Source organism: Piliocolobus tephrosceles, chromosome 3 (genome assembly GCF_002776525.5).
Source record: "Piliocolobus tephrosceles isolate RC106 chromosome 3, ASM277652v3, whole genome shotgun sequence".
NCBI lineage: Eukaryota > Metazoa > Chordata > Mammalia > Primates > Cercopithecidae > Piliocolobus > Piliocolobus tephrosceles.
Genome location: NC_045436.1, coordinates 113,116,969 through 113,128,733, shown reverse-complemented (window position 1 = coordinate 113,128,733; position 11,765 = coordinate 113,116,969). Strand labels below are relative to the sequence as shown.

The 11,765-nt window shown below is 43.4% G+C and overlaps 2 protein-coding genes across 2 annotated transcripts in view; one reads left to right on the top strand and one right to left on the bottom strand.

The window, feature by feature from the left end:
• The first annotated feature begins 469 nt into the window (after window positions 1–469).
• On the top strand, window positions 470–4,877 carry STBD1 (starch binding domain 1). Its single transcript, XM_023222569.2, has 2 exons — window positions 470–801; window positions 2,938–4,877. The coding sequence occupies exons 1-2, from the start codon at window positions 582–584 to the stop codon at window positions 3,792–3,794; spliced, it is 1,077 nt and encodes a 358-aa protein (XP_023078337.1). The 5' UTR covers window positions 470–581; the 3' UTR covers window positions 3,795–4,877.
• Window positions 4,878–6,810: 1,933 nt separating this feature from the next.
• CCDC158 (coiled-coil domain containing 158) overlaps window positions 6,811–11,765 on the bottom strand; it is a 101,865-nt gene continuing 96,910 nt past the window's right edge. The window contains exon 24 of the mRNA XM_023222577.1: window positions 6,811–7,013. Coding sequence (XP_023078345.1) covers window positions 6,937–7,013 — 77 coding nt within the window. The 3' untranslated portion in view covers window positions 6,811–6,936. The remainder of the gene's footprint in view (window positions 7,014–11,765) is intronic.

Here is an 11,765-nt window from a genome sequence, read left to right as displayed (position 1 = left end):
GCCAACCGTCCCACCCGAACGCGCCACAACTCTAGCCTGCGCTCCAGCCCGCGCGTCACCGACGCCCGCGGCCTCTCCCACCTCTAAGTTCCAGGAAGCTCTCGGCCTCTAGCTGACCGTTTGCTGCTGAGCTTCCCTGGGGAGAAGGCGCCGAGGTGCCCGGCGCTGGCCGAGGCAGGGCTAGGCCTCGCGGGCAGCAGGCGGGAGAAGGAAGGGCTGTGGGACAGGTCCCGGCTGCGCGCGGCAGTTGTGCGCACTTCGGTTCTTCACGCGGGACACACGTGGAACGCCGACCCCTGCGCCCCGGCCGCTGGCAACTGGCAGGGCCGGGAACAGAAAGTGTAGGGACAGAAGAGCGCTGGAGTCTTCCTCCGGAGGGAGCCCGGGGCCGCAGCCCAGGGGCGGGGAGCGGGGCGGGGCTGGGAAAGTTGAGTACTGGTCGCGCAGGGCCGGGCTCAGCCGGAGCGCCCGGCGCAGAAACCGTAAAAGGCTGGAGCGGGCGGGGTAGGTGTGGCTCTGCCTGCGTGACCTGAGCCCCGGCCCCAGTCTCTGTCGTCTCCCGCGGCCGCAGCCTCTCAGCCATGGGCGCCGTCTGGTCCGCCCTGCTGGTTGGAGGGGGTCTGGCCGGAGCACTTTTCGTTTGGTTGCTGCGGGGCGACCCTGGAGACACCGGGAAGGACGGGGACGCGCAGCAAGAGAAGGACGCCCCTCTTGGGGGAGCTGCGGTTCCGGGAGGCCATCAGAGTGGCAGCGGCGGACTGAGCCCTGGACCTTCCGGGCAGGAGCTGGTCACCAAACCAGGTATTCTTCCCCCCGTGACTCCAGGGCACATCTGCCAGAGCTTTGAGGTTAATCGAGGAAGGGAGGAAAGAGACAAACCCACCTGGAGCTTTCCTCCTGAGGACGGGCTTCCCTAAGGGAACTGGGCCGTCCCCACGCCCCTCGGTTTCCCAGGCTGTTTGGTATGCGCGGGCAGGTTTCTTGGCTGGTCCTCCAAGGGCCGCGCCCTTGCCGAGTGCCTCAGCGCCCGCGCCTGAGGACTCGGTCCTGCCCCTCCGGCGGGGATGAGCTCCCCCGCTTGGCGGCGCTTGGTGCAGTGCGGGTGGCTGCAGTGGCGGCGCCCCTTCCCGACCTTTGGAAAGGAGGGCTTAGGTTTAGGGGATCCTACAAGCCTCTTCGATCTCTGCCCAAGCAGGGACATTTTCTCAGTCCCAATCCTGGTAGTCTCACATCCTACCATCGCACAGCCCATGAAGAGCTGGGTTTGGGAACAACCGAGCTGCGGGCGCCTCCTGCTATCTGGACGCTTCTTTCGGAATGCAAAGTTCAGGTTGGACTCTGGCCATGAAGGCTGTGGCTGAGGCCCTGGGGCTGTGCCTTAGTCGCCCGTTTCAGCACTGTGGGCAGTCCCCCCCCCCACGCTGCCCCAGAATAGGGCCGGACGGTCATCCCTAGGGACTACTTAAATAGGGGACCCAACCCTGATGAGTAGAATTGACATCTGAGTTTAAATTTGTATATGTTAGGCACTATTTGCTAAGCAGAGAGCGAACACTGGCAGAAAACATTACCGTCCAGTGCCTTCCCTTGGCAAGCTGCCCATGCCTGGACAGAAGCCTAATGGTGAAAATGACATCTGTGAACTTTATTTTTAGCCCAGTGGTGTTCATGTGCAGCCACATGAAAATCTGCCCATGTGCCTTTACTGTGATTGGTCTGGGATGCCTAGACAGTTCACTTATCTTTTTTCTGAAGACCAATCTCATGCTTTAGGTTGAAAAGTTGGGAATCCAGAATAATATTTGTTCATTCTCACTTCCAACTCACCATCATCGAGGCGGGCAAATCACAAGGTCAGGAGTTCGAGACCAGCCTGGCCAATATGGTGAAACCCTGTCTCTACTAAAAATACAAAAATTAGCTGGGCGTGGTGGCAGGCACCGGTAGTCCCAGCTACTTGAGAGGTTAAGGCAGGAGAATCGCTTGAACCCGGGAGGCAGAGGTTGCAGTGAGCCGAGATCCCACCACTGTACTCCAGCCTGGGCGACAGAGCGAGACTCCATCTCAAAAAAAAAAAAAAAAAAAAGGATACAATGAAACAAGACTGTTGTCCCCATACCACCACCCCTCCCCCCACATAAAACCGCAGCTGTGCTGATTTTATGTATGATTTGGAGATTTCAATCTTGTAGGGAGCTATTTGGACTACCACTGGCCTGGCCAAGAAGGAAACTGCATTTTTAGAGGACTTGGATTTTGTATTTTTAAGAACATTTTTTAAAAAGTGCTTACTATGGAAGGGGGTACAAAACACCGTTTTGTTGAGGAGGTTCCTAATGCATATGGGATTGGCAAGGAGAAACCAGCCCCTTCCCCCAGTTCTCCCTCCACTCCTGCCCGGGGATGCACTACTGTTCTTTGTATCTCCCCACAGCGATGGCTTCTGCTGATCTGCCCGCAGATCTGCAAGAGCCAATCCCTGCCCTGCACACCTCCCCTGGGAGTACAAGTGTACTCTTCTGGTTTGTAAGGTAGCCACGCAGCCCTTTGCCCCACAGCCTGGACAACATTCTTTGATGATAGGAGCCAAGCAACTTAACTTGGCTGCATGCCAGTATGGCCTGGACTGTGGAGACTGGGGACTGTGATGGGGTTACATGTCTGCCTCTACAGCTTACCACTTCATTTACACTTGTGTTAGCACATTGATACTCCTGGATGTCCCTTTTATTGTCAGATATACATGTGTATTCTTAGAGCACAGTGTTGGGAGCATAAGTAGTTAATTAAGTAGTACTTTATTTTAATAGAGGCAGACTTTGTGAATTGCAGATTGATTAGTAGTAAAGCTTTCAGTAACTAAATCTATTTTCTCAGCCTAACTTTTTTCTTAAATGAACTACCTGACTCTATTACATTTTTCCTTTGATTTCTTAGAGCATCTTCAAGAAAGCAATGGACATTTGATTTCTAAGACCAAAGACCTTGGTAACCTGCAAGCAGCATCACGGAGATTGCAGAATCCTTCCAGGGAAGTCTGTGACAATTCAAGAGAATATGTTTCTTCTGGACAGTTTCCAGACACAGAAGCTTCAGCTACCTCTGAGACCAGTAATTCTAGGAGTTACTCTGAAGTTTCAAGAAATGAAAGCCTCAAATCTCCTATGGGAGAATGGGGATTCCAAAAAGGACAAGAGATATCTGCTAAAGCAGCTACATGTTTTGCAGAGAAGTTGCCTTCTAGCAACCTGCTCATGAACAGAGCTAAAGAAGCAGCGAGCCTCTCTCATTTGAACAGTCAGGACCGGGTTGACCACAAGGAGTGGGAAATGGTGTCTAGGCACTCATCTTGGGGGGATGTTGGTGTGGGTGGCAGTCTTAAGGCTCCAGTGTTAAGCCTAAACCAGGGAATGGACAATGGAAGAAGCACTCTGGTGGAAGCAAGAGGTCAGCAAGTGCATGGGAAAACAGAAAGGGTAGCAGTGATGCCTGCAGGGTCTCAGCAAGTTAGTGTCAGGTTCCAGGTCCATTATGTCACAAGCACTGATGTGCAATTCATTGCAGTAACTGGAGACCATGAGTGTCTTGGGAGATGGAACACTTACATCCCACTCCACTATAACAAGGATGGGTTCTGGTCTCATTCCATTTTCCTGCCTGCAGATACAGTGGTGGAGTGGAAGTTTGTGTTGGTAGAGAATGGGGGAGTTACCCGCTGGGAAGAATGCAGCAATAGATTCCTAGAAACTGGCCATGAGGATAAAGTGGTTCACGCATGGTGGGGGATTCACTGATTCAGTTTGCAAAGTATTGGAGAAGCTGTAGAACAATGTGGAAGAGGCTGAGGTTGTGGAACACACTGAATAAAATAAAGGCAGTGTGACTCCAAATTCAGCCATCTGAATTGTTTCAGATTTGCTAGTGGCCTTTGTCTCATGTGCAGAAATATATATGTGTGTGTGTATAACGCTTCCAGTGAGTGTGAACTTTTCTTCCCTGTGGCACGGACTGACGGACTTGTGCTGATCCATTATTACTTTAGGGCTTGATTCTCTTGGGGAGTGACTTGGCTAAGCTTCAGGCGTGAACTGTGGTCATGGAGCAAAAAAATTAACCAGCTGCCCAGGGTTCAAACTTGAGCCTTTAGGTGATCTTTAAACCATGGTAGCAAAATAAGCCTCACTCAAACATAGCTGACTTCCTATTGGTACAGCTTGAGAAGCACTTTTTACTACATACATATTTTATGCTTAAAAAGTTAACATGATACAAAACTGTGATTAGAAAATATCTGGTCTGGATGTGATTAGTGAGGGTACAAGATAATGCTGTAAGACTGCCTAATGCTTTTTGTTTGATTTTCCTCTGCCAGGCGTGGTTATGTGCTATGAGGGTAGCAAGTATGTCTTTGTCTTAATGATCTAAGGCTGGTGTAGAAACAAGGGGCCTAATGAGAACCAGTCGTCATGGAAGTCAGTCGCGGGGGCAGCCCATGAGGAAAGGGAACATGAGTGGGGGTGGGGGTAGGCTGAGTGAAGTAGCCTGAATGACACCTCTTAGAGGACTGAAGTACAGGCACAGCCCGACTACAGGGACAGACACAGCCATCATTTACCCATGGGAGCATCTGTAGGACCATCTCTCTTCCACTTCTCCTCCCCTCCCCCACCACATGCGGCTAGATGGACTGTCCTACAGTAACCGTTTCCACCTGTCGCCCTCTTCCCTCTCCTTTCATAGCACTCACTATCTTGGGTAACACATTTATACAGGACAGTGGTACAGAAGTACATCTTTGCCCTAAGAAGACAGCAAATATTTAAACTTTAAGTTATTATAACTGAACAAATAATAAAACCTGAATTTTAATATCTTCATTCGATGTCTGAACTATTTGTCTAAATTTTAGTATCATAATAGCCTAGATGTAAAATAAAATACAAATATTTTCCTCCACTAATAACAGACACATACAGAAAAGCAAATATCAAAAGGTACAGAAGACATGAAGATTCTGTTTTTCTCCTCTCTTTGGAGAAAAAGTTTACAATATTTATTTTCAAAGTTCACCTTTGACTGGAGGGAAATTCAGCATGCCTGTACTTGAAAATGAATTCTTACATGTTAAAATAACTTTTGATAAGTTTAACATCTATTAGTGAAATAATGTTTAATCCTGTTAAAAAGATGGTTTTTGCTGAAAAGAATAAATCCAACTGAAAATAGCATAAGAAAGGGCTTAAAAGAACTATGTTTAACAGTTTTTGGCTCATGGTACTTTTACGTTAAATTCATGTGTACTGTTTACAGACTTCATAATGAATTTTATATTGTACTAATAAGCTCTGCAGAAGGCATTCACCATTACTGCGTGGAATGCCCAAACATGCCCATGAGGAAAATTAAAGGTAAAACAATTTAAGTAAAAGTCTCTCTAGAATTCTATTACTGGCTATTTTATCACTACCTGGTAACATTATAATTAATCTTTCAGTAAAGCCAACTGATCTAAGAGATAAATACTACACTTTATATTTTAAAAATTCACTTAAAATTGGATGTGCTTACAGTTCTAACATTGCCCTTGAGAGCAGAAGCGTGAGGATCTTCTGGTGACAGCATGTATGCCCTACTCCATTTGTTGTCTGCATAGGTTAGGGCTGTTGCTAGCTGCTGTAACAGACACCATCCATTTAAGAAGGCTACAGCACCAGAGGCCGATTTCTTGCTCATGTAACTGTCAGCAGTGAGTCTTCCTGGCAGGAGGGCAGCTCCCCTCCTTGCAGAGATTCAGTTACCCAGACTCCCTTCTGCCCTGTGGCTCTACCATCCCCTATAACCCTCCTGTCTTCTGCATCCAGCCCATGGAGGGGAAAATAAAGTGAGGAAGAACACCCATGCATGTTAATACTTTGATCTGAAAGTGCCACATATTGCTCTGTCCACATTCTGTTAATGAGAACCCTCAGGCCACACCCACATACAAGGGGAGGCAGGATTGGGAAATAGAGACTCTTGCTGGGCAGCTGTTTCTCAGTGACAATTCCAGATTATACTACAGGAACATAAGATTTGTTTTGGACAGCTAGCCATCTGCCACATTGTCCCTAATGTTTTGACACAACGGATTCATTTTTGTATCTGTTCTTCTCTCATTTTATTTGGTTCACATATAAACCCCCCTAATTTATTAAAATATAATTAAAGCAGACTGAATAGATATAATCTAGAAGTTACCAACTTGCTAAAGAGTAACAAAATCGTTTTCTTTCTTTACTATTATTAATAAGCAAAAAAGGGAAACTTTTGTAAAAGTTTTGACTGGGGGCCCTGATGTTTGGTTATCTGTTTACCCTCACTGATATTGACAGAACAGTGAGTTCATAGTCACAAAATGAGTCCCTGTTAGTATGCTAAAGTTTGTCCTCTGTCCTTGGTATTACACCACATCTTTCACTTTCATGTGAAAGTAGTTTTTCCCCCAGCAATTTTTTAAAGCTACATTAGATTGAATAAAACACTTAAATTAAATTAAAATTTAAGTAGAATAAAATAAAATAAAATAAAATAAAATAAAATAGATTCTATTGTCTTGGGACCAGTAACAACAATAAAAAACTACAATTATTCCAGCATATTTGAATAAGCACAAATTATATCTTATGATTAATTACCTTATAAGGTAATTATAATACTTTATTACATAAGAATACTTTATAGGTATTAACTGTTATAATGTATAAATACTAGCTAGTAGATGTTTGAAGTTTTACCATGAGGGATTCAAGAATAGTTTATTTAAAAATAGAGTTTACAAGACAGGGCATCTTTTATTAAATTTTCACATAAAAAGAAAAAGTACACAGGGCACTAATTACAAGTAACACCACAATTAATTGGGCCTCATTCCTCTGTAAAGAATAGGCAAGCAACGAGTCATTTTAGTAACATTTTTTCCTGGTCTTTTACTTTCTGTATCCTCTTTTCTTGATTTCTGATCATTGAAGACATCACTGAAAATGTTGATAAAACAGTTAGAATAACAAAATCCACTCAGGCTGTAATTCTATAATGTGCTACTTAAAAGATTAGCTTGTTAATATAGAATAGACATGTTCTGAGCTCAAGACATTCTTAAAAAATCGTGATGTAGCATATTTTTGAAAAGGTTGGTGTTATGGAAGAGAGCTAAGGGTGAATCTTTAGTGGTTCAGATGTTTTATTTACTTATTTATTTTGTAGAGACAGGGCCTCTCTATGTTGCCCAGGGTGGTCTCAGACTCCTGGCCTCACGCAATCCTCCTGCCTCAGTCTCCCAAAGTGTCAGGATTACAGGCATACGCCACTGTGCCCAGCCTCAGTTGTTTTAAATGGGCATGAGAATTGTAAAAGTAATACTAATTATAAATAATTCAAACACCTCAGAAGGACACAAAGAAAGATGAAGGTCAGTCTTTGCCTCTGCTCCCTCCATCTGCTGGAATCTGCCTCCGCCTGAGAGGTCATTACCAGCAATTTGTTGAATATCTGCACATATACATGCATGTGCATATGTTTTATTCTTTACACAAATGAAAATATATGGTATAGATTGTTCAGTAGCTTCCTTTTTTCATATAACAAAATGTCAATAATTTTCCAGTTCAGCTTATGTTGTGTTGTAACTGCATAGTATTTACTAATATTTCATTATGCAAATTATTAGAATGTTAGTAAACAGACTAAAAAAGGTTACATCCTTTTCCTTCCTTCCTTCCTTTCCTTCCTTCCTTCCTTCCTCTCTCTCTCTCTCTTTCTTTCTTTCTTTCTTTTTCTTTCTTATAATAAATGCTTTTGTATAAACACTTCTGTGCATTTGTACAATCATTTTTTATAGAATAAATTGCCAGAAGTGAAATTTCTGGGTCAAAGCGTAAATGCACTTCAAGTTTTGACAGTCCTCCCAAAATTCCCCCTAAAAATACTTGTTTTAGAATTTTCAAGAGGTGTCCCATCCAGACACTGCATTCAGCAAAAAGGTCTTTTTATTTTGTAAACAAATATATGTCTTCCATGTGGATTATTATTTGGTGGCATACATCGGATAAACTCAGAAACATATGTCATGGTGCGAATAAAAATATGATCAATAAGATAATGCATCTTCCTTCAAAAAACTCACAATAGATGTGGAGAGGAAGATGGCAGATAGGAGACAGGGCTGACATGCAGCCCCAACTTGGATGGACAGAGAAACGTGTGGAGACCGTTGACTTTTGCTCCAAGAGCCACTGCAGGAACATAACAGGAAAACCAAAAGAATTTACAGATCCTTTAAAAGAAGCAGCATGCCACTGCCAATTCCACAAGACAGGTAAAAAACTGTGAGTTTCCAAAGTGTGAGAGGGGGAAATCCTGCCTCTCAACATATACCCCATTGGGGAACCTGAAAATCCAGATTACGGGAGAAGGATTTAACCTTACCTAGAACTGGAACAAATTTAGTGCAAAATATAAAAGTAGAAGGAGCAGTGGGAGGGGCCTTAGAGGCACTCCCATTCTCCAGCTTGAGCCCAGGGAAGCCATCCCTAACTATATCTCACAGGGGCCCTTGGGGAAGGTGGCTGGCAGAATTTGGGAGTGGTCACAGAGTGAAAGAAGCTTCCAACTGAACTCTGTAATAATTTCAACTGGGCACAAACTCTTTTGAGCAGAATCTGGGTGGTGAAAGGGAAATGCTACAGAAAGGAACACAGAAGCCACTGCTGACAGTGTGGGCAGAGAAGAAGGTGCAGGTGAGACCTGAAAGCCATACTTGCTTTCTCAGTGGGGAAGTTTATAACAGGGGGAAGGTCTGATCTGCCTGCAACCCCCAACCACTGCCCTGCACTGGCTGCCTGGAGACACTGGCGCTGTTAGAAGGGCATGGTGGGAGCAAGATTGGCCTTGCCAACTGTGTGGGAGGCTAGGTGAGGCCTACTGCACAGGCTTTCCCCAACTTCCTTGGCAAAAGAGGCAGCCAATTCACCTCTGGAACATAACCCCACTGGCCCAAGAACCACCACGCATACCCCACAGTGGCCACAGCAGGCCTCACCCAAGGAGAGTCTGAGCTCAGACCCACCTAACTCTGCCCTAATCCGATGGTATTTTTTAACCTGCACTGGTAGCTGATCACAAAACACACAAACTATTGAGAGCTTGATGGCCCCACACATTACCTGACAAACCCAAATACTTATCCTGGCCGACTTAGGGCAGGCTTATATTCCCCTGTCTACTATCACAGCTTGTGCTCTCTTGAAAGTGCCACCTCCTGGCTGGAGGCCAGCGAACTCAGGACATTATAGTAACTCATGATAGAAATGATAGAATAACCCTGTACGAAGGAAGGAGAAAGCGGCAGCTAATTCCACTGCCTGCAACATTCTGGCTACCCAGAGGTCCTGAGTCTGTCCATGTGAATATACCACTGCTAGCAAAACCAGTATTTGATAAAGCCAGGACACTAAATATATCTATAACCAAGGACTCTCACAGAGTATACTTTACTCCCCTACATCCTCTACCAGATGAGGTGCTGGTATCCACGACTGGGAGACCTGAAGATGAATCACATCACAGGACTCTTTGCAGACATTTCCCAGCACCAACCCTGAGCCTGGTAGACCCATTCAGTGGCTAGAAGCACAAGAACAATAACGATCATTGCAGTCCAGCTCTCAGGAAGGCCTATCCCTTGGGCCTTGGGGAGGATACCACATTAAGGGGTCACCCTGTGGGACAAAAGAATCTGAACCTTGAGTTCCAGGTTTTTCCACTGAAATAGTTTACTCAAATCAGAAGGAATCAGAAAAGCAATTCTGGAAATATGACAAAACAAGGTTCGATAACATCCCTGAAAGGTCATACTAGCTTGCCAGCAATGTAGCCAAACCAAGAAGAAATCTCTGAATTGCCAGATGAAGAATTCACAAGGTTGATTAAGCTACTCATGGAGATACCAGAGAAAGGTAAAAACCAACTTAAAGAAATTTAAAAAACAATACAGAATATGGATGAAAAATTCTCCAGAGAAATAAATATAAAGAAAAACAATCACAATTTCTGGAAATGAAAGACACACTTATAGAAATATAAAATGCATTGGAAAATGTCAACAATAGACTAGAACAAGTAGAAGAGAAACCTTCAGAGCTCGAAGACAAGGCTTTCAAATTAGCCTAATCAGACAAAGAAAAAATAATTTAATAAAATTGAACAAAGCCTCCAAGAAGTCTGGGATTATGTTAAACAGCCAAACCCAAGAATAATTGGTGTTCATAAGGAAGAAAATGAATCTAAAAGTCTAGAAAAATTATTTGAGGGAACAATTGAGGAAAATTTCCCTGGTCTCACTAGTGATCTAGACATTCAAATACAAGAAGCTCAAAGAATAGCCGTGAAATTCACTGCAAAAAGATCTTCACCTAGGCACATGGTCATCAGGTTATCTAATGTCAAGATGATGGAAAGAATCTTAAGAGCTGCAAGGCAAAAGTATCAGGTAACCTATAAAGGAAAACCTATCAGATTAACAGCAGATTTGTCAGCAGAAACCCTACAAGTCAGAAGGAATTGGGGTCATATTTTTAGCCTCCTCAAACAAAGTAATTGCCAGCCAAGAATTTTGTACCCAGCAAAACTAAGCTTCATGAATGAAGGACAGATTAAGTATTTTGCAGAGAAAAAAAAAGAAAAAAAAAAGTGCTGAGAGAATTCCCCAGTACCAAGCCATCACTAAAAAAATGCTAAAAGGAATTCTAAATCTTGAAACAAAACCTCCAAACACACCAAAATAGAACCATCTTAAAGCATAAATCTCACAGTGCCTATAAAACAATAACACAAAGAAAAAAAAACCCAAGGTATTCAGGCACCAACTAGTAGGATGAACAAAACAGTACCTCATATCTCAATACTAACATTGAATGTAAATGGCCTAAATGTGCCACTTAAAAGATACAGAATGGCAGAAAGGATAAAAATCCACCAACCAAGTATCTGCTGTCTTCAAGAGACTCACCTAATACACAAGGACTCACATAAACTTAGGTAAAGGGATGGAAAAAGATATTCCATGCAAATGGATACCACAAACGAACAGGGGTAGCTAGTCTTATATCAGACAAAACATACTTTAAAGCAACAATAGTTCAGAAAGACAAAGAGGGATATTATATAATGATAAAGGATCAGTCCAACAGGAAAATATCACAATCCTAAATATATATGTACTTAACACTGGAATTCCCAAATTTATAAAATGATTACTACCAGACCTAAGAATGTGATAGATGCTAACACAATAATAGTGGAGGACTTCAATATTCCACTGATAGCACTAGACAGGTCATCAAGACAGAAAGTCAACAACAGCAAAAAAAAAACATAAAACAAAAACAAAATGCACTTAATGCAATGAACTTAAACTATACCCTAGAACAAACAGACTTAACAGATATTTACAGAACATTCTACCCAACAACCAATGAAAAGAACAACAATACATTCTTTTCATTAGCCCATGGAACATTCTCCAAGATAAATCATATGATAGGCCACAAAACAAGTCTAAATAAATTTAAGAAAATCAAAATGATATGAAGTACTCTCTCAGACCACAGAGGAATAAAACTGAAAATTAACTCCAAAAGGAACCCTTAAACTATATAAATACATGGAAATTGAATAATCTCTCTAAGGTCACACCCAAGGAACTAGAGAAACAAGAACAAACCAAACCC

Coding starts and splice junctions, on each gene's coding strand:
- STBD1 (XM_023222569.2), top strand. CDS start 582: ATGGGCGCCGTCTGGTCCGCCCTGCTGGTTGGAGGGGGTCTGGCCGGA. Junction 802..2,937: donor GGAGCTGGTCACCAAACCAG/GTATTCTTCCCC, acceptor TTGATTTCTTAG/AGCATCTTCAAGAAAGCAAT.